The sequence below is a fragment of the Chelon labrosus genome (genome assembly GCF_963514085.1).
Source record: "Chelon labrosus genome assembly, chromosome: 3".
Classification (NCBI taxonomy): domain Eukaryota; kingdom Metazoa; phylum Chordata; class Actinopteri; order Mugiliformes; family Mugilidae; genus Chelon; species Chelon labrosus.
The window spans coordinates 26,299,959-26,322,037 of record NC_140339.1 but is presented as its reverse complement, the minus strand read 5'-3'; the positions used below and the strand labels follow the sequence as shown (position 1 = coordinate 26,322,037).

The 22,079-nt window shown below is 39.8% G+C and overlaps 1 protein-coding gene across 4 annotated transcripts in view; it reads left to right on the top strand.

The window, feature by feature from the left end:
* The first annotated feature begins 2,894 nt into the window (after positions 1-2,894).
* The window catches only part of sbf2 (SET binding factor 2), an 89,147-nt gene continuing 69,962 nt past the window's right edge, over positions 2,895-22,079 (top strand). For all 4 annotated transcript variants that reach the window (XM_084540907.1, XM_084540906.1, XM_084540905.1 and 1 more), the window contains exons 1-2: positions 2,895-3,282; positions 15,959-16,044. In XM_084540907.1, coding sequence (XP_084397033.1) covers positions 3,228-3,282; positions 15,959-16,044 — 141 coding nt within the window. In that variant the 5' untranslated portion in view covers positions 2,895-3,227. The remainder of the gene's footprint in view (positions 3,283-15,958; positions 16,045-22,079) is intronic.

Sequence of the window (22,079 nt, the reverse complement as noted above, 5' to 3'; positions counted from 1 at the left end):
TACTCCTCAAAACAGAGTTTTAAATTTCTTATAAATGTTGTTTTTGTTTTTCACGAAGCACATACAATAGCACGAAACTAGTGGCCATCACTTATGTAAGTTCCCAGTAAGATTGCATCAGCTGACTGCGTTCTATAGGGGGCATTAGAAATCAAAATAATAATAAAAGAAAAGGATTAAACAATTCATGTTGTAATATTTGAACTTAAAGGTCAGTCAGGCATAAAGTAATGTTTCCAGCGTCAGCTTTTCAGGGCACTCCCTGACTCAGTGAAGTTCCACATGAGCTCGAAAATACACTGGATAATGAATCTGAGATGTGGAAAGAGACAAGCATTGAGTAACTGATTAAATATAGTAAGTGTGCCCATGTGTAAACACAATATGCTCAATGTATTTGTACAAGGCAAATATTTGACTCTGGACTTACTGTGGTAATTTATTTAGATATCTGGATGAATGTGAAATGGAATTTTACAATTATCTAAAACTAAATCTAGAGTCAGAAAATGAACTTAAACAACAATCTATGACGTATGAACAATATTGACAAAGACATTTTTCAAACAATCCCACTAAGTTGTTGTGGTTATAGTGTTTAAGTAATTGGACTTGGATTTTTGCCGTAGGACTGCTAACACAAGAGAGGCTGATAATGGGAGAGTCTTCAAGTCTGCTTGCATGTCTCATAGGATATCCACTATGAGACTTAGTAGATGTCTATTTCACATTAAGCTACTCTAAACTCGGGTGCAAAACCTTTCAGAAAACTACACGGTGTCCATGTGCAATTATGTTAAAGCAAAGTAACTGAAAGCAACAAAGAAAGAAAGCTATTTCATATGGCTTGTGAGGTTTATGGGAGGATATGGATAATAAGCACAAAAGATCACAGAAAATGGAATCTAAAAATACATCCTTCAGGGTGTTTATAACTCTTTATTTATCAAATCATGAGTAAATTGTTAGGAAGAGACTATCTTCTTTCGGAAGCACAGAGTATGCAAGTCCAAAAAGATTAAACTCATACGCCCTCGCGTTTTGAAATGTTGTAACTACCAGAGGACTAAACATTTGGTTTTATCAGAGAAGAAATTCCATTGGAAAAATTTCCACAAGGCACTGTATAAATTCATTTTCACTTTGGATTTTCGTTTCAGTTTCAGTAAAGAGGAAAGAGCCCACGTTTCTTCCAAGAAAAACGTGTTTGGCGCACTAAATAATTGACATTCCATTGTAACATATCAGCATCCTATAATTCATGTTGTATTATTATCACAACAGAACCTTCCTGAGTTTATTTATATGTCTGTGCGACCTCATTCTGCACATGCTGTCACATTTAAAACACAAAAAAATACATAAATGGCAAACACATGTGCTGTAAACCAGCACATGTTTTGTAAGCACTTTGTAATGATAATTCCCTCCAGCAGACAAGTAATCCCCTTACAAGAGTTTACAACAAGAGATGGTGCAATCATGACAGCGAAATTCTGCTGTTGCTTTTTGGCTCCATATATAGCAATCGCTTTGCTCTCTGTGAAGCTGTTGTCGTGGGATGACTGACAGTTTTTGTACAATCTTATACTTTACGCATGACGTGTGGCAGGAAACCTGAGCAAAGCATGTCATATCTGTCCGGAAAATGAAGCTGTCGAAAATTTTGAGAGATGATTCATAATTATTAGAATACTATGATGAACTCTGAAATGTTATGTGGTGGCATTTGGAGTCACACGACCTTCCTTACATTAGGATCCACCATCAAAACTGATCGTGGCTTGGGTTGAGCTACCTCTGTCTTTGCATTCCTTTTACAAGCCAACAAAACAAATATGTGGGATATTAGAAGGACATTGAAAACAGGGACGAAGAGAGTGAGAGAGGAAATTGCTTGCTGGGTTCCTGCAATTGTTGACAGTGAATGTGGTTTGTGTGTCTTGTCTCACACACATTAGCTCCAGTGCTGATCTACACGTGCTTATACCCTATGACAGCTTTTCCTGTTTTCATAAATATTCATTATTTTGCACTTTTCACAAGCATTTGTCCTGTCCCTCACACTGTATCTCAAATCACAAGCACATTCGGCTTCATGGATCAACAAAAATAGTGTCTGTGACACTAGAGAGTTGTTTTTTTTTCTAGCTCTTACCACAAAATGTTGAAATTGAATAAGAAAAAAAAATGTTTCTCTATTGGACAGCTGGGATAGGCTCCAGCAGACCCCTGCGACCCTTAACAGGAATAAGCGGGTACAGAAGATGAATGAATGAATAAATGAATGTTTCTCTATTGGTTGCATGTGAATATGAATGTTTGTTTTCTGTGTGTTAACCAAGTGATGGATTGAAGACCTGTTTAGGGTGTACCCCACTTCTCGCCCAGTGACAGCTGGGATAGGCTCCAGCCTCCTGCAACCCTTTAGAGAATAAGTGGTAATAGATAATAGGTGGATGAATAGATTGTTTAGTTTTATTTTATTGTTGCTGGAGTTGGAGCCTATCCCATGCGGGCAATGGGCAGGAGGCAAAGGTTGCCAGTTAATAACAGGACAAACACAGAGGACAAACATCCACATGGTCAATTAACCTAATATTCATGTCACAACATCCTGGGTTTTAGTATTGTGTTTTTATGCGACAAGTATTCCCTCTTTTTTTTTTTTGTTGATATACTTGACTACTAGGAGAATCAAAGCTGAAGTTGATGACAGTAAAAAGATTATCCCAAATCATAAATCAAGATGAACATATTGAAATAATAGGTAACAGGAATAAAGTAGTCTTTTATCATAAAACCATATGGAGATCTTTACTTATTGTATCACTTATTATAATACGGTATATTAATCTATAAAATATGCTTTTGGACATAATTTTGTTATATTTATGTGCTGTTTCTGTGAGCAAATCCAGGCAGAAATCGCTATTATAACAGGTTTCCTAGTGGGGTTACCGACACATTTTCATTAGTTACAGCAGCATATAGCATTATGGTCTGTTGGGCTGCCTTGGTTCTAAAAAGGTCTTGTGCTTTAGGGGCCGAAAACATTCTCTGTTAGGACACAGAGCTGTATTTGTAAACTGAAGGGGCCCACGCCCATGGATGTATCCCGCTCGCGCACGCAAGCGCAGTGACACTCCTTCTGTCAAACATGGCTGTGCTTTGGAAGAAGGAAAAATGCTGAATTGTGTTGGTATATCTCGGGAAAAGCAGCAGACATGGCTAGATTGGCTGACTATTTCACTGTCGTGGGATACGATCATGAGAAAGCCGGTAAGTTTGGTCTCGGCTCGCAGATTGAGCTGAGAAGCTGGTAGGTTTGAGTCCAGGCCGTCAGTCAGTGTGTGATGATGTTGATGCCAGATAGCTTTGCGATTAGCTTAGCCACACGGCTAACAGGCGAGACTGGGAGCACTTTCTTTTCTTTCATTAGCCGCCCGCATGCTGAATATTATCCGGTGGAATATGTGTTCACACATCAAGCACACGCCTGATGTTAGATCTCCAGTTTTCTCACGGTGCGTTGCGATATTTGACTTGGATCAATTGAAACTTTTCGTGGATCCAAAATCTGTCACATCCTGTCCCTGTTGATCGTGCTCCTGTCAGGTCCTGTGGGCTTTTATAACTCCCAGCTATTGGGACGCTCTTTAATACTGCTCAGATTTGGTCATTTAAGAACAAACCAGGCTCCTCCTTTGTCATATTTGTTTGCTGACTCAAGCCAGGTCAGGACTCGCATTGGTTACCAGTGTTTGCGGTTTTTTTTTTTTTGTTGCTAAATGTTCTTGCACTTTGCTCTGTTTTTCGGTCTATTTTTACCAGCAGAACTTGTCAATGATTTGTTGTGTTGTATTTATTTTTGCCGGAAGAGTGCTGAACTTCTTCATGATGGGCGTAACGGTATACAGCTGCGAGGAAAGGCAGTCCTTTTGCTCAGCCAGAGCCTCTGCCCTCCTCTCTCTCCCCACTGCTGTTCTGCACTGGGACAGGAAGCTCCTCATGCTTCCACTTACAAGCTGTGCCTCAGGTCCAGCCTTGCATTCTTTTCATCCGAGACAGGAAACGGCTTCGCACACATATCTAAGCATTCATAGATAAATTCATGAAAACATTTTGGCATTGCGTGCGTGTCAAAGCTGCACATTTGACACATGGAGCTTTCTAAATAGCACCGACAGTGCATTGCCACACCACGCTTTTTGATGATCCAGTGAGGATGTTGTTTTATGAGCAGCCTGGAGAAAGCAAAATATTCTCCTAATCTTCCATAAGGGAACAAATTAGAGTTCTTAGTCTCTTCTGGTGGCATCCATCCAGCGCCATGTGTGTTAAACAGGGGCCAGAGCAGCTGAATCCTCTTAGTCACCATAGCTTGCAATGCACAATAGGTAAACAGTGTCTTTCATCAGCTCTGTGCATCCCAGCGCCAACTGACATATGAATATTTTTGTCCTCCAGGGACAAAATGTTCCTGGCATCACCAGAAGAGTGTGAATGGATTCAAATTCACACAGTCTCACCCTAAACCGAAAAAGCGGACCATCTATTTTTTTTCTTCCACTGACCACTCCTAATGATGAAGTTGATTGTTGAGAAAGCAGGCAAGAAAATCGCAGATCGTGGCTGATTGAGGTGCTGCTATGTCTCTTTTACATGTGAGCGTTTCTGCAGGGCAAAAATAACCCCCTACTCCATATTGGAAAATTGATAAGGTACTATTTATTACTCAAATTATTCGAAGCAGCAGCTTTGCTCAGTGAAGGGCATGCTAGCCACATTGATGCAGAAGGTCGTCTAGGCGACAGATTTTTTTTCCCTGTCCATCTTGCTTGTTAATTCAAACTAGGAATCCCTTTGTGGATCATCACCAATCCTCCTGTGCTCTGCTGGCATTTGCTCCCCTGGTCTGACCCACTTTTCATCGCTAGATTACTATGAATGGACCAGCTGGAAAGAACGTAGTGATGAAGCAATAAGAACACATACAGGTACCATACAGTGATAGTGTGCTTTGAGTTAGTGAATCTCTCAGAACTCTTTCAGATTGCATGACCCAGTTTCCATGACTTGCTTACATTATACTTTCTTTTCTTTCTCCCTTGGGAATGATTATAAAGCCAGGGTGTGTGTCTCCACCAAGAACATTTGTGATCTTTTCACTGCGAGTGACCTATATAGAAAAAAGTATTGAAAGACACATATCTAATGGTCACCTCATTGTTCTAAGTGAAAGTGGGGCACCTTTAACTTTCATAGTTTAACGTTGATGGTTTGCAGGTTTACCGTTTGTCATTTAAATGCTTCAGATATGTTAAAACGGATATGTAGCGGTGAGCCTGATACAAAGAGAATGCGTCCTGAGAGCAAATTTGTTCATATCAGAAATCTGACCGTAGTCTGGTTCCCTGAGGGCTAATGTCATGAGTTACAAACCATGAAATATTTCCATGTATGATGCTGGAACGTGAAAATGCCGGATTTCATGGATGCAGTCTGTATTTGAACCTGCACGGTATTCTGTGTTTTCCCTTTGCAGTAGGATGCTGTTTCTCTTCAGTTGCCAGTGTTTATGGATGGTCTCCTGTGCTGTTTTCCATATTTTGCAGTTTGCCGAGTGAGAAGAAGGAATCTACCCAGCTGCTTTTGTGAAACTCTTTATTAGATGGATATCATCACTCTTTATTGAATCAAACTGTTTTTGGAACGAGTTTCACAGACACCATGCTCAGTGAATTTATGGTCTGGATTTTTCGGTCTGGGCTCAGAGAATGCCTTACATAATGTAGCACCGTTCTGCAAAATAACAAAACGAAAATGGAGCAAACTACTTCCATCTGCAGATTGGTTCACTTCATGATATTGCTATGCATCGCAGTATGTATAGCTGCAGAGATGCAAATGAGCTTCCTTAATTTGCAGTGGTGCAAAAAGTGTAACGAAGAATGAATCCATACTGGGTCTTTCATGAATTGACTTTCTGTTACAACTTCTCAAAGAGTGTTTGTTTTTTGTGCTGGCTCTTGGCACACCCACGAGGGAAGTGCTTTGGCAATAAAGCACCCCTTTCTTAAACAAAAAATGGCATTCGAACTTCTGAGAAGTTTGTGTTTTTACTGCTATTTTTGCTCACACATTTTATTGTGTTGGAAACGGGAACATGTTGCTGCTTTTGTGGTTTGTCGTAATGGCTGTCTTCCTACATTTGTGATTAGGCTGTCTTTCATTCTAGGCTATGAAGTGGTGTTCGCATGGATGTTCACCCGTTGGGGTTCATAGTTTCATTTACTGGGTCCTTTTTATTAGCTCCAAGCACTGTTTGACTCACGATCACAAGCTTGTTGGCTTTGGGCTGGCTTCTGACCTTAAAAGTTGTCTTCTTTTTGTGCATGTACAATTTAAACTGCACATTGCGGACTTTATGAAATATTGTGCCCTTCCTTGCAGCATTTCGGATTGCAACATTAAATTCTTTTTGTCATAATCCTCCAGAATAAATTCATCAAGTGCTTTAAGAAGTTTGAAAAAGCAGCATTTGTAGATTTTCAAACCTCTAAAAATGTCTTGCTTAAAGTTCAACAAAATATTAAGTTCTTAAATCAGTTCAAGATTATATCAGACAGCTGTTTGTTTACGCTAAGGTGATGGCTGAGAGCCACATTTTAACTTAGTAAGTCCTAAATTTGGCTAAACAATGCAGTGAAGTAAACTCTGTTCGGTACACTCACTTGCAACAGCTGGAGATGTTGATTTCATGTTGGAGATGCCAGATCGTGAAGTGCCGCCATGTGTTGTTTTTTGGTTTTCTAAATCATTAGTTATTCAAGTCAAGTCACGATGTGTAGTCTGTTTTTGTTTTATCAGTGGTAACATAAACACATGTTTTAGTGAAATGATGGCTGGGTAACGATGTCAAACTGAGCTGTTTGTAATATTTGTGTTTGTGTGTATTTGGATATCTGTGTTGATAAATAACATTTGTGCTTCACATCGGAATTACACTTAAAATACTTTTAGGTGTGTGTAGATTGATATGGAATGGTCATAAAATTATAGCGTGTGTGTGTGTGTGTGTGTGTGTGTGTGTGTGTGTGTGTCTGTGTGTGTGTGTGAATATATATACAGCCACTTGCCAGTTCATTAGGTACACTAGTAAAAACATATGCAATCTAATAGAACAATCCTGCACTAAATCTTAACTTCATGAAGATTATGGTGTTCAGCTTTAATTTAAAACAACAGAACTGTTGATTCATTGAATTTGAATTGTGACTCATCAGAGAATGGACATGGGCCTTCTGAGGGTGTCCTGTGGTGTCTGGTAACAGAATGTTGTTAGTGGGGACCTTTGGGTCCTATGGGGTTGAGGGGAGGGGCCTCTGTGGATCATCCCACAGATACTTGATCAGTTTGGGATCTAGTGAATTTGGAGGCCAGGTCAATGCCTTGTGCTGTTCTTCATGTTTTTTTTTTAGTTGTTCCTAAACCGTTTTTGTGTGTGTGCCTGTGTCAGGATGCATCCTGCTGGGGATGGCTGCTGCCATCAAGGAGTGTCATTGCTACGGGGTGGGGGTGCCCGGTCTGGTCTAGGTGGGTGGTACATGTCTAGGTAACACTGAGTTGTCACAAGACGGTCAATGTTACTTACTTCTCCCGTCAGTAGTTTTGATGTTGTGGCTAATCGGTGTGTATGTAATGTCCACTGCAGTGCAGGTTGTTGAATATTATCTATGGTAGATTGTGCATACAACTTGCATGCACATTGCATTATTAAGCCTATAAATGACCTTGAAGTCAATGTTTACACATGGGGATGGGTGATGGGCCAACAGACCGCCGTCAGTCCAAAACAATGACACTTGCTGATATATACGCTGAGGTGTGTGTTGTGCTTACAGTGCAGCAAGGCTGTGTATAATATGGCCGAACTTAATTTATAATCTCCAAATACAGACATCACGGCAGGAACCCACACTTGTATGTCTGCAGTTTTTAACATGTACTGTAGCAGCTTGTAAATGGTTTATTTGGTTAAAAACATCCACTTTCACTTTGACTTTTTCCACATCTGTTATATGACCCTAAGATAGCTATGGGGATTTATCAAAAAGAGGAAACTCTGGTACGTTATAAATGTCAGTCCTTGTATTATTCTAGCACCAACAAGCTGCCTGCGGTTAGCAAAGGTTCAACATTAATGCTGCTACTCGGAGTAAGATGGCAGCTGTTTCGTTTCTATTTTACATCTTGGATTTGCAGCCTCCATTGATTGTTTTCTTTTTAACACATTTGGCAGCTTCTAGTTTGGATTCCCAACTTTGTGGTGAGAAGCATCCTGACCACAGTGGAGGAGTTCCTTCCTCTCTGTTGTAGTTTAAAACTGATATGTAGGGAAACTCCACTGGCTACTGTTACCTCAGTCACAGTCTGTTGATAACATGTTAAACAGTCAGGAGCATTGTGATTGCTGCGGTTATGCAAATTACACTAAAGTTCATGGCAGGAAACATTTTAGTCATAACATTTAAAAAGTAAATTTAATATCTCTGATGGAATAGGTTGACAGGGATCGAATGTCTTACAGTTTTTCTTACAGTCAGAGCTGACACAAGAACAACAAACTGCAAGACATTCGATCATTCCCTTCTCTCAGACAGGCTCGCCATTTCCTTAATCTGGTGAAACCTTGTGACAATAATATCTATGTCTTTGAGTGTTGAACTTGAATACACCCAGTCTGGAGGTGCCGACTGATCTGAACAGCATTAAAAGAAATATATCGGTGGATGGAAAAAGGAGAGTCACTTTTTGGATGCACTGAAGCATCTGAACGCAAGCTCACAAAAAGATGGCAGAAGCTTTTTAAATCATTAACTGACTGAGTGATGACAGTGGAATTGTAAGCAGCACAGATTTTATGAGCATAATTAAGGAGCAAGTGGCGAAAAGATGATTGATAGAATTATTTTAAAGTTGCAGAAAAACCTCTTGAGAATCACACGTCTGTGGAATGTTGAAATTAGCCTCATTTATTGTTTTTAGTAGTTGACTAAGCTGCATATTTATAGGCATGAGCAGACAGGAGTGTGAGTAAACCGAATCCTCTCAATGTGGAAGGTAATTTTTCTGAAGCTCCTCTCCTGGCTGATACGTCCTACTATCCTCCCCACACTTTGTCCTGGCCATGACCTTAAGGCAGTCAGTCTCTCTTTTTGCGTACTTGTCCCGCAGCTGTTCTAACCCTTTTAGAGCTGGAACGCTTCCTGAATTAGTTTACGTCACCAGTTTGCTAATCTCTGATACCCTTTTGCCATGCAAAGAACGCTCGATCTGATTCCTTTGCATATCGTCCACACAGAAAATCCAGAACAGTTTCCTGATGATGTCCACCTTTGACACCCAAGTGGGTTTTCCTATGCTGCATCCGTGATCCTAAAGGAAAAATCTGCTCCTATGCACGATTTGTATATGCAAATGTACATACTCCACAGCACAGTTTGTTCATTTGAAACATTTCTGTTCCTCAGTTTTATGGTGAATGAAGGACTAAGAGAAGGCAAAACGCATCTATGATTTTACTCTGACACATCCAAGGACCACAAAAACGTATATGGGCCCACAGAACCAGTCACTTCAATTCAGTTAATTGTCAGTCGATGTGAACATACCCTTGATCTCTCAATTGCAAAAACAGCTTATTATAAAATCTGCTTTGGGGTGGATTTTATCTTTATATTCCGGTCACGTGGGGGAAAGTAAATAAGCAATACCTGTGAACTTGTTCCAGAACAGTCCACCTGTGCTGTGTGCACAGCTAGGCCAAAATCACGCCAGATGCTGACGTGAATGTTACGTAAACGGTCCGCTGGTGGTCTGTCCATACATGGTAAAATGAGTCTTTGGCTGATTGACTCAATAGTAACGGCAGCAAGATAAATCAGAAAGATAGATTGAGTTTTTTTCTTTTCCCATGCAGAGAAACATCTGCTATAATCAAGAAAGACTATCAGCCGATCCTCTGGGGTTTTTCACCTGTTGCTGAGACTATAATAAAACACGCAACTCAGTTATAAATTATTAGGTTCATTCAATCTAAATCAGATATGTGTCTTTGCATGTGTGTACTGGCTCGCAGTAATGGCCAAACTAAGGCTGCAGAAAAGGAGAAACATTAAATAATTCTCTGCAAAACTTTCAGTAAGATTTGATATTTTAAGATTACGTTAATTTATGAAATGATTTTTAGGAATCCACAAATCCATCAGTTTTGTGTTGGCAACAGCTGGTCCCAAAAACAGACAATAGTTATTGTTTTTTTAATTGTGTCAGTTAGCATCTGTTACTACAATGCTCCACACAATGGCCAACAAGGCAATAGCTCATAACGTTTGTAGACTGCTGTCATCGTTTTTAGTATTTAGTGCTCAAACGTCACTGTGACATCACATGTTTGGCCACAACTCAAGCAATTCATCCATTTATCTATCCATTATCTGTTGACGCTTATCCTTAGATGGTCCTTAGGGAGCTGAAGCCTCTCCCAGCTGTCATTGGGTGAGAAGTGGCGTACTCTCTGGACAGGTCGCCAGTCTTTCACAAAGCTTGAATCGTTTCCTCTACGTAAGTTGCGAGTGTAGACAGACGTGGATGCAAACTGGAAGTTGACTGGTTAGAGAAGGCATGCAACCATGAGGCAGTAATTCTGCTTTTTAATAATAAAATAAAAGAATGTAATATAATAAAAAATTGTATGCTGAAATCCTCCCTGCGCCAGCGTGGGTTCTCTCCAGGTGCTCCGGCTTCCTCCCACCGTTAGGATGTGCTTGTTAGGTTAATTGGTGATTCTAAACTGGCCATAGGTGAGTGAGCGTGAATGGTTGTCTGTCTCTCTGTGTTGGCCCTGCCATAGCCTGGAGACCTGTCCAGGGTGTACCCCGCCTTTCGTCCAGCAACAGCTGGGATAGGCTCCAGCCCCCTTCCAGAGAACAAGCGGTTTCATAAAATGAATGAATGAATGTTGAAATCCATTCATTCATGTTCATCATTAGAAAATAGGAGCTTAAATTTGAATGGTACTGGTGGAGATCATATTTCTGGTACTGTGACGTGCAAAGAGTGAGGGACTTTGAATACTTTCTTTGAGTACTGCTCCACCAGCACTCAGCTGTCTTCTATCAGATTTTTCTGCGGCACCCCATGTGCACTTTGTATGATTGCATGCAAATGGACAGGAGCATTGGACACTCACGTCAGTGGAGCTGCAGATAACAGCACAGTCCAGAACTAAATTAGTGCAAAGGTCATCCATAAATATGTTTAGTTTGACGTCTTTTTATTATTATTATTATTATATTTTTGATCTAAATGTAGAAAGTGTTTATTATTTACATGACTGATTAACCTGTCAGTGTTTATATGTATGTCTATACATATTAGTTGGTACAGTTTGACTGATTGTAGAACACAGTGTTTTCTCTATCTCCAATCATTTGGCCTTTTTTTACACTCAAACAAACCACCTCATAAAAAGCGTTAAAAATTTCTTCTTAAACACTTGGACTATTTTATATCCGGCTTTTCCCTGTGGTTGTGTTTTTATAAGCTGTTTCATGGCACGAATCTTCAGGCATATAAAGTTGTTCCATATACTACAAGTGCTGCTGGAGTCTTGACCTTTTGCAAGAATTTTCAGGCATCATGGTATCAGTTTACAAGTATGGTCCAGAGCACTTATAAATTTAGTTTTCTTATTTTTTTTCTAATAAGAAAACATTGATAAATCCCACACCAGTTCACAACCACTTTTGAATTTGTGCACGTTAAGATAAGATCTGTACATTCAGCTGTTTCATAAAAGAGGCCCAGTGTTTGTACTGGCATAACAGCGCTTACTAAAGGCCGGTTAGCCGATTTATTGCTCCCAATAAATGGCGCATGTCCCCAAAGCTATTTCAGAAAAAAAAGCTAAACTCAGATATGTCAATGCACGTCGTATTTCATCAGAAGTTGAAAGAAATGGTGTTTAGTTGTACCACACACAGGTTCGTACTGTGCTGAGCTGGAAGTGAGCCATGCTTTTAAACATGCACACGCGTGCCGTGGGCCTGGACAGGTTTGGTTCTTGTTGCTTCAACAGCTTCTGCCAAAAAAATAAATAAATAAACTTGATTTTGGACTTCATCCCCCTCATGTCGTGCTAGCGGATGTTCAAATTAGCATGTTCCCTTTCAGGCCTGGGTTCTATTATCCTCGCCGATGGGGGTGCTTTATAGTTATCAGGGGGGTAGTATTTGAAAGCGCGGCTTGTTTTAATACAAGAGTGCAGCCTCATGGAATGTGAGGAATTCTGTCCTTTATTTTCATCCGTGGTTGAAAATTAGAACTTGGAGCACTCAAGGCATGTGATTTCAATTAGAGGAGCTGTAAAGACCTGAAGACACGTAACGGTCAGACAGGCTGGTGTCCTGCTAGATCCAGTCTCCATGCTGTGTCTGGATATGCTCTACTCGCCTACAGGTGAACAAAGGCAGAAGTAGAACCAGGTTCCCTCAGTTTAAAATAGCATCCAGTACTGTGCAAACGTTTTGGACACTTAAGCGAGGATGCTTGCAAAAGTAATTCTATAAAGAGTTTCAGACAATTAACTCCATGCAGAGTACTTTTTTACAGAAAAAAACTGAATCAAATCAGTCCCTTTGCCTTTCAGCATCACCACTTTACCTAGCACACAGTTTGTCCGAATATGTGGCAGGTACGTTGTTCCAGGCACCTTGGAGAGCAGTTCTTTTTGGATTCAGGCTGTCTTAGTGTCTCCCGTCTCTTCATATAATCCCACTGACTCCGTGATGTTGAAATGAGGTCTGTGTTGGGGCCATACCATGTGTTGCACGACTCCCTGTTCTCTCTTTCTCTTTGTTTCCGTTTGAATCTAAACATCTAAAGTGTATGTACTACACACGTAATCCTCAGCCAAGGCCCTGAGGGGCCTAAGGGCCTCATCTTGATTCATTAGTCGTTGTGTTCTGCAGAAGTCTACATTTCAAGGAGTCGATGACAGCAGGCTTAAGGTGCTTGCTGGAGGAGGGCTGCTGCCGGAGGACCTCATGTCATTCTAATAGCAGTTAATTCTCCTCCTCACTGAAGCAGTTCTGCCTCCCTTGTGCATAGTGTCTGACCTCTGGCTAAACTGACAAGAGGGGCTTCAGAAGCAGTCTGCTGAGTCACAGCGTTTGACTGTGTTGTCTACTGAATGGCAAAATGGATCTACCAACACCTATGACAATATAATAACATTTATGAGGGTAGCTTGTAGACAGCTGCCAACATAGCTACAAACTCTCTCAAAGGGCCATATTATGACTGTCAAAGGAGCAAGTGCTTCCTTGTCTTCGAGGAAAGACAGAGGGCTGCGCAGTTCTTGCTCAAAGTCTCTTTTTAGTCTCCTGACTACCAGCACTGCCACAATCCGCACATGACTATTTATTCCACTTTGTGTTGTATTTCCTCACACTGCCTGATATAGAATATCATCAGTCCAGCACAGTTTTTTATAGGTTTAAGCCGAAGTTGTAGGTTTCAGATTATGTTTACAGGGCACTTGCAGCATCCTGGTATTGTGATTTTGATTTCTTTGTCCAACATATTTCACATGGTTTTAGCGGTACCCAGTGCTTATATCATGCTTTTGAATGAAAGTAAATCTTCAATGCTGTTTAGTCATGCACCAACTGATCACTTGTGTCTTGTTAATTTACCTTCTAAAAAAGCTGACTCGATCTGCACTGTGTTTGGCGACAAAAGTAAGGCCACATGTATTCAATTTCTGTCTCTTACTCTCTTGACAGGAGACCATTTTCCCTTGGCCGACAGAATATTTTAACTGTCGGAGAGTGACTAAGAGTTTAAAATAACTTTAAGATGAAGTCATGAGGTCAGACAATGCATTGTGACAAAGTGCATATTGGGAAACAGACCCTAAGAAGTTGTCTTTGGCATGCTAAGTGAGGGGAATTTTTCCTTAATTAGAAACTATTTCCTTTTTATTAGCTTTCAAGATTGCTAAATAAGAATGTTTCAGACATATATCAACTGCTAAATACATGCTCCACTCATGTCGACATGAATAATTACATCTAATTTAGGATTTGGAGTTTTGCCAGACTGAGCCATATGTGGTCCAGTGGGAAATCGGTGATAGGGTTGTTTCACTGGTAAAGCTTTTGATAGTGAACTTTGCAAATCTGTGGCTTAATGTGAAGTTCACCTGCTATAGATCAGTGTCCAGCTGTCTCTCTCTCCACTACATAATATAAGTGTGTATGGCTCTGTATGGTGCCTCATAAATCTAACTGTATGACCGAAGCACGCTTTGCATTAAATCCTGTATTGAAAAAGAATCCCTTTTGTGATGCCATTCAATCATTTCTTCATCTCCTAGTAATACACATCTGAAATTTAAATTTAAGTGCTACATATAAAGATGTGTGATGTCACCCAAAGAATTCCTGAAAAGTGTTTTTAAAGCTCACTCTGGTTGGTCCAGACCTCGCCATCTTGGCAGTGCCTGACTCCTCAGGATAGGATAGGGCCTACCAACCCACAAACTGTAAAATAACACAATTTTTTTTTGAGAACTACCTTTGCAATAATGTGATGACATAAAAAGGGGGAATATGTCACCTTAAATATTGAATGAAAAACATTGCTGAGTTCATTTCTGTCCTAGTCTGCCTTTCACTGGTTGGCATTTACTGCTTGCCAGCCTCATTCTTTTAGTAGATTTAAATATGTTAATAGGTTTACCGTAGGCATGTCTTTATTTCAGTTTGGCCTTTTTCACAGTTCCTCTTTCCAACTGAAAACGAACCAGAATAGTTTTCTTAGATTGTACTCACTTCCTAGTAAAGTGTCTTTTTCAGAAGTAGACTGGGTCAATTGGGGGTTCCCTTCCAATCATTTTATTAAGTCGGTAGGTGACTATTTTAAAATGAGGAGCGACAAGGAAACCAAAAGCTTTTTCTCCCAGTTCTTATTTGGTTTAGGTTCTTGTTTTTTTGTGTGTTTGTTTTGTTTCGTTTTTGGTTGTTGATAAATTGAATGCATTTTTTGTTTCACCCAGAAATATAGCGATCGGTCTACATTTTGTTTAATGAGTCTGATTTGATGTTACAGCTGAATGAATTGTTGCAGATATTTACCACAGCTGCAGGTGCATAGGCTGAACAGCACTTGTGCCTTGCATCAGTGGACACAGAACCACTGTACCATTAACAAAACGAAGTTAAAAATCCCACACTTCATGAAGGCAGGACGCTACATCATGTGGGCACATTTTAATAGTTACCACTCCCTCTACAGGCAGCTTTTGTGAAAGAATATTCAGAGTGACGTGTTGATCTAGTTGGTTCCTTTAACAATTGCTATTGTCTTTTATGAAATTACACTTAGTAGTTCTCTTAAATAAGTAGATCAATTTCTGGTGGTGAAACATAATGCAGTCTGCTATAATGGTTAAATTGATGGTGTATTTTGGTGGTTTGTTGTTTTTAGTCCACCACTGGGGTAGTTTGTCATGTGACTTGCATGATGTTGGTATTGGGATCCAGGGGAAATCAATATGAAGACTTTGTTTGCCACTTGATGAATATTGCCTGATTAAGGCATCAAGTCGAATCATGGTGGGGTTAATACAAAACTAGGCAAAGAGTTGGAGCGTAAGTGGCTTCAATTTTCAACCCCACTGATTATTGCTTGTTGGTAAATGCTTTCTTTTGTACCATCTACTCCGCATGCTAGGTTCTTTGTCCTTGAAACTATATTGGTATTGGAAAATATCAATATTAAAATTCATAAAATCATTTCAACCATCTAGCTCAGCCCTTAATTGCGTACATTAATTGGCTAACTGTCCTCTGCACTGACTAACACGTCTTTGATTTTTATTCTGCAGGTTCAGGAGAAGGATGTGGAAAGATTATTCAGCGATTCCCCAAGAAAGACTGGGAGGGAACCGCCTTTCCTCAGGGGGTGGAGATGGTGAGTGATAACAGCAAAACACAATACGTTCTGATCTATTCGTTTGTAAGTCAGAAAACCAGCATTGCAGCTTTTAATTATTTAGAAAAATACATGTTCCATTACTACCTGTTCAGAAAAGTCAATCGATTATGGCTTATTGACTAGGAATATGAGATAGTTTGTATGCTGAAGAAACTGATCTCATGTAAAATACACCTTCTGTCCTCTTCTGGTTTCCTTCTACATGCATGTACGACATGGTTGTTTTGCTTTGTATGAGTTATAACTAGTTATGAAACTCTACATATAATTGACAGGCCGAGTTCTGAATGGTTGCATTATTGTGACTGAGACCTATTCTGGCCAGTATCACAGTTTCATGGTGCTTGCTGCAGGAGGGCTGCTGCTGGAGGACCTCATGTCACGTTGACGTTAATGTGTGTTTTCTAGTTAGAGTTAGAGTGCCAAATTCCTGTCTTGATGTTAAGAAATGTGTTCATCTGCATAAAATGTTGCAACATAAGAAACATTTGCTGTAGCATTTTCTGTGTCACAAGCTTACAGATTACCTCTTGGGGATGTTTCCGTACTGTAAGATCACACTTTCCTTTTTGGAGCTTGTGCAGTAGATATTGGCATTTCCTGTTTCATTTGAATTCATAATGATTGTTTACTCAAGTTTGTTTTAAACCCTTTCCACTAATTGGGGAACCTCTTCGCTCAAATTCCTTTTACCCTATTATGCCCACCGCACTATCTTGTTCCCATTGCTGCTTGTCCCCATTTTCGTCTTAAGTCATATCACAGGAATTGCTACGTCTCCTAGTTCGTTCCCTCCCTTTTCGCAGGATGACTTTAAGGGGTCTGTGGCGGGGGGTCTGTTGTCCTTATATGGACAATGCATTGGATGGACAAATATTTGTTTATCAGGACTAGGAAAACTGTCAATCTCTAGGGTAGCATTAGCAGTTAAGAGTATCACACTGCCTAGGAGGACATTAGAGTCTGTGTTATATCTCTTTTTCGTTAATTTGTATTAGCTACTGCAGATAAGCTTTTAATGACTAAGCAGAATTGTTTTGGCAGTCGACATGGAGGGAAAACAGCAAAACGACTTCACATCCTAACACAGTACTTCATCCTTTTAATGTACTATCCAGCCCATACAGTTGATTCCTGTTCTCTTCAATGCAGCGTCATAAAGTACACGTAAATATTAAGATTTTGGCTTGTGTTTCTGCTCTACTGAAACCAACAAGTCATGGAATGCCAGGGACTATGTAACGGTGATTATTCTTTACATATGTTACTTTGGACTCAATGAACAAAGTTCAAATCCTACTAGATCACGACACGGATGGAATGTATGACTGAGATGGCAAAACGTTGCTAAAGTTCAGAACATCATTTGACCCAAGAATGAGTGTCGATTGTACTCTTTCCCAGTCAAGACCAAAGCCAGATGTTAGTGGGTGTTTTTGACTAGTGTGAAAGGGGCTTTACGGTGCAAAAAAAATAAATAAATAAATTAATTATTGGAGGGAGCAAGTCCATCTTTAAGCACTTACCCATTACAAGATAAATTGTAGAAGTTTGGATGAGCGGTGCCAAAATAAATGTTGCGTGTTTTCTATCGGTGAATGTATGTTTTGTCCTTGGTTTGTGGTACTAGGAGGCCCAAGATTACAATAAGGGTTAGATCATTTGGAAGTCAAACGATGCAGAGCAGAGCAATAGCAGGTGTAGCAGCCAACAAGTTGCATAATATGGGTCAGATGTCTAAGCCCAGATAAATGTAGGGAGCTAATATAAACATAAGGCATTCTTCACAAACCCGTGTTTAGATGAAGTCATTTCTTGACTATGACAGGGTCCTCAGTGGACAGCAGAATATAATTCACATTTTGTTCAAACTTTTCAAGTTTAAGATCAAACCTCTTTAAGATGATTTGTGAAGAGGTGTTTGTCTTTTAATGATGGATAAACAATGGGCAAGAGTTTTTATTTTATAGATGTATTTGAAATATTTGCCTCTCCGCGACCGCGGTCAAAAGGACACTATTATTCCAAGACTCTGCAGCGGTATTTACATGGCAGATGAGGACAAGTGAGCCTGTTATTCCAGCAGAAATAGACATATTGTGAGTGGGTGGTTTGAATGGCATGCAGACGTCTTCCTGTGTAACTCACTGACTTTGTTGGTGGCCATCAAGAATGCCTTGTGAGTTGCTGTTAAAGAGACGAGCGGTGTGTCTCACGGCAAAGCAGGGCACTCTTTAAAGCCATCAAACGGTAATGGTGAGTTGGAAACCATAAAAAGATGACAGAATATCCTGTCCAGAGAACGTGTTGAGGCTTTTTTTTTTTTTTTGTTGCCAGAATAGTTTTGACACGGGGTTGAGACCCCTGTTTTCTATTCCGTGACTCCGAGAGATGAATCAGGGTGGCTCCACATCATCCCTCAAGTATCCTGTCATGGTTTCATAGAGTTTAAATATAGAAACACTGCAACAAATTTAGCTAAACGTATTAGATTAGTGTTTCCAGATGTCACTGAGGACCTGCATACCATATTTTGTGGGTGTGTTCAGATTTTTTGTATTCCTTCGCGTTGAAGTGGTCCCTTCAATGCTTTTTCATTATGTGTCAGCCTAGACTGTAATTGAGACATACTGCAGCCCTCGGTGCGCAAAGGAACCATAAGGGATGATGTTTCTCGTTGTAGTTCAAGCTGAAACAAGTGGCTGCATTCAATGCAAGTCCTTTTTTAAGTTCTTCTGCTCTTCATAGGTAGATTAGGTTTTTCCTTCAACTGCATCTCCAAGTGTAGTATAGACTATTGAATGACATGCTGAATAGGACTCATATGTTGAAATCTTCAATTTTCTTGATGAAAAAGCCCCCAGAGGGGTAAGCAATGACAGGAAAGAGGGGGTTGTTCCAGAAATTTGCTTTCCTACTATGTGGTGTGTGACAAACTTTGGTCAATAGCCAAATGACTGAAATTCCAACTTTGAAGCTTTAATGAAGATACACCATAGTGTTTAACAGACCCACTAAGCAATTTGCATTTTGGCTCTGTTTCGGGCTGGTATGTAAACCATTATTATTTGCAGATTTTCTCGACTCCATGAAAAAGAAAATGACTCTTTTACAAACACATCTGTAGAAAACAGTGGATGAAGCTGAGCACGAAAAGCATTTTGTGGTCACAACAGGCCCCCAGCGAACTAAATAACCACAGATGAGGAATGCACCAAGAAAAAGCGTTTACAACTTGAGCTTGGAAAAATGTGTTTTTAATCTTTCCAAGTGATGATGATAGGAACCAGCTCAAATCCTCATCTGTTATGGATGAGCCAGGTCTTTAGCTGGAGGTCAGTACTTTGTTCACCTAGTATATTTCCGTCAGCTTGCCCTCCGGTGTCAAGGCGCAGTCCACATGGTTTACTGTAAATGGACAAAGGGTCTGAAGGCAGTACTACTGTGGAGCCTGGTGGTTTCTATATAAATTTCACCAAGTTTTAGAAATAATAACGGCTACCTTAAATTATATTGGACATTACCAACTAAACAAGAGTAACAGGATGAACTTCTGTTTCTATGATCCCATGTCAGTGGTTTGAGAAATGTATTCCTTCCACAGTCACTGCAAAGGTTTTCTATATTTCTCTGAATAAGTGCTATGAGTCTGACGTGGATCATGTGACAGACAAAAGTAGCTGAACCGTGTTGTTCTAAAAATGAGCTCCCAACACAATGACAAAAATGTTAACATTAATGTAATGACTGCATTAATGGAAAGCCATTAACAAAATTAATGGTGATCTCTCATTGTGAGAAGTAGAGCTTTACTAATGTTCACATTACTGCAATGGTCGCTGCTGAGTCTGTATGATTTGCTTTACAGTTGCGGGTTTACAGCATTTATGTGCTCCTGGGTGAAGTGATCTGAAGGCCAATTCAAGGCCCAATACATGTGCAAATCCATCCGTTTGAAGGTGGAAGGCCACGTGCCCCATTCATATAATTTACGGTCAGTGTCAGCCTACCATATTGATAGGTTATTACTGTATTTTTGTGGGAATCAGTGCCCCTGATGGAACACAGGGCTCATGAGGATGTGTTTGGAAGGTCTGGCTGTGACTTTGCACTTTTTAGGATCTCAGCAATTGCACACTCACAGATCGGCTGTAGTACAGTGTCAGTGATAGTGCCTGAGGTGTGCTGTGGAAAACACTGCAGCTGGAATTTGTTACCTTCCCATCCCGAACACACTGGGCACACAAAGCAAAGGATTCCTGGACATTTTGGAAAACATTTTTGGCTGGAATATACCACCAGTTACCATCAACACTCCTTTGCACTCTTTTAACGATGACTTTTAAAGGTGTGGATAACAATGAATCTTCTCACACTGCCTCTCACTCAAAACCCCTGGGAAGTTTATTTCTGTTTAAGAATGTTTTTTTAATTTAAGTTAACCACTTGAAATTAAACGGGCCAAAGCAGTGCCTGTGATTACTTTGGTGTTCACTTTTAAATTGCTGAGCTTGCTCGTTTAATTACAAGCATCACTTGTTAAAGGTTTGGCACATATTAATATTTGTAACATTTACTGCTCGTACACATTATTGGTATAAAATGTTATTTGTTCGCTCCACACCTCTGTTACACAATTTGTCCTCGGGTGCACTTGAGTGTTTCAGACGTCAACAACCAGCGGTGATTTCTTTCATGTTTAATGGGCCATATTAATTGTAGGTATAAAATCTAGTCTGTAGGACAACCACATGGGCATTAAACTTTTTAATCTTATCCAAGCACTGGCGAGTGTTTGAACTAACAAACACAAAATCTTGTTCAGGCTTGCTTGAACTGCACACTATTGACTGACTGAATTTTTACCACTAACTTCACCAAAATCACCATAGTCTCTGTATTTTGACACAGTGGAAGTAATCTGCCTCTGATTGCTATTATTTATCTATCTATTTATTTATTTATTTGCATGAAATATCAGTGGTACATACAACTAACTGATCCAGTTCAAAGTAGATTTATCCATTCAGAAACTTGCTAAGACACTCATTAAATGCACTAATCCATGCCAGTTAGTGTCATTTAACCCATTCAGGCCTAAATACTCTTCTGTAAACCCCCTCTCAAAACCTGAGGTTTTTCAAAATATGTCAGCGCTTACTAAAACCTTAATTTCTCAGGCTCTGTAGCAGATAAAAACATGAGATAAAAAGCATTTGACAGCTTACTTCTTTGGCTTTCAACTTGACTGACTTGCTAGGGCATAATCTTCAAATGCATTTTTTAAAAAAATCAATAAACACCAAACATTTTGAAAATTTTGAAAATCAGTAAAGATCTATTTTTCCAATTACTTCGTCAATATCACTTCCTTCACTTGAGTCAGCCATGACGGATCGCTAGCACGGTGTTTAAAATTGTCGACCAAAACATACTCCACGTGTAGGCTTATGTCGACCAATCACAAAGCGTTTTATTAGTCACATGAGTTTAAAAAAAATCCCTAAGCATCTCTGTCACTCACCCCAAGAATATTTCAGCCAATCACAGTGCATATAATTGGCCATGTGCCTCGAAAAAGACGACAACGCTCAAAATGACGCGTTTGCCGGTCTTAATGATAACTACGCATAGATGCCGATCCGGTCTTAAAGGTAAACACGCACAGATGCGTGATCCGGTCTGAATGGGTTAAATATTAATGATTTTGGTTATTTGATTTTTTTTTTTAGCAAAGCTGTGTTGGGTATCCTCTTGATGTAGCTTATACCATTTTTTCCCTGTTGTTTTATATGAAAAGTAAAAGCAGTAAAAAAAAAATTATGTTTCGAAATGTATGTGCACACATGTGTATTGTTTTATCCAGTGTCTATATTTCAGTTCCGTTTATAACACATACCAGCTGGAAAATCATATTTTTATGGCAAAGCATAACTCCTACAAACAACCGTATGCTATACACATAAGTTGACCACACAGTATACTTTTGATTGTGAAAAATAATCCAAAGG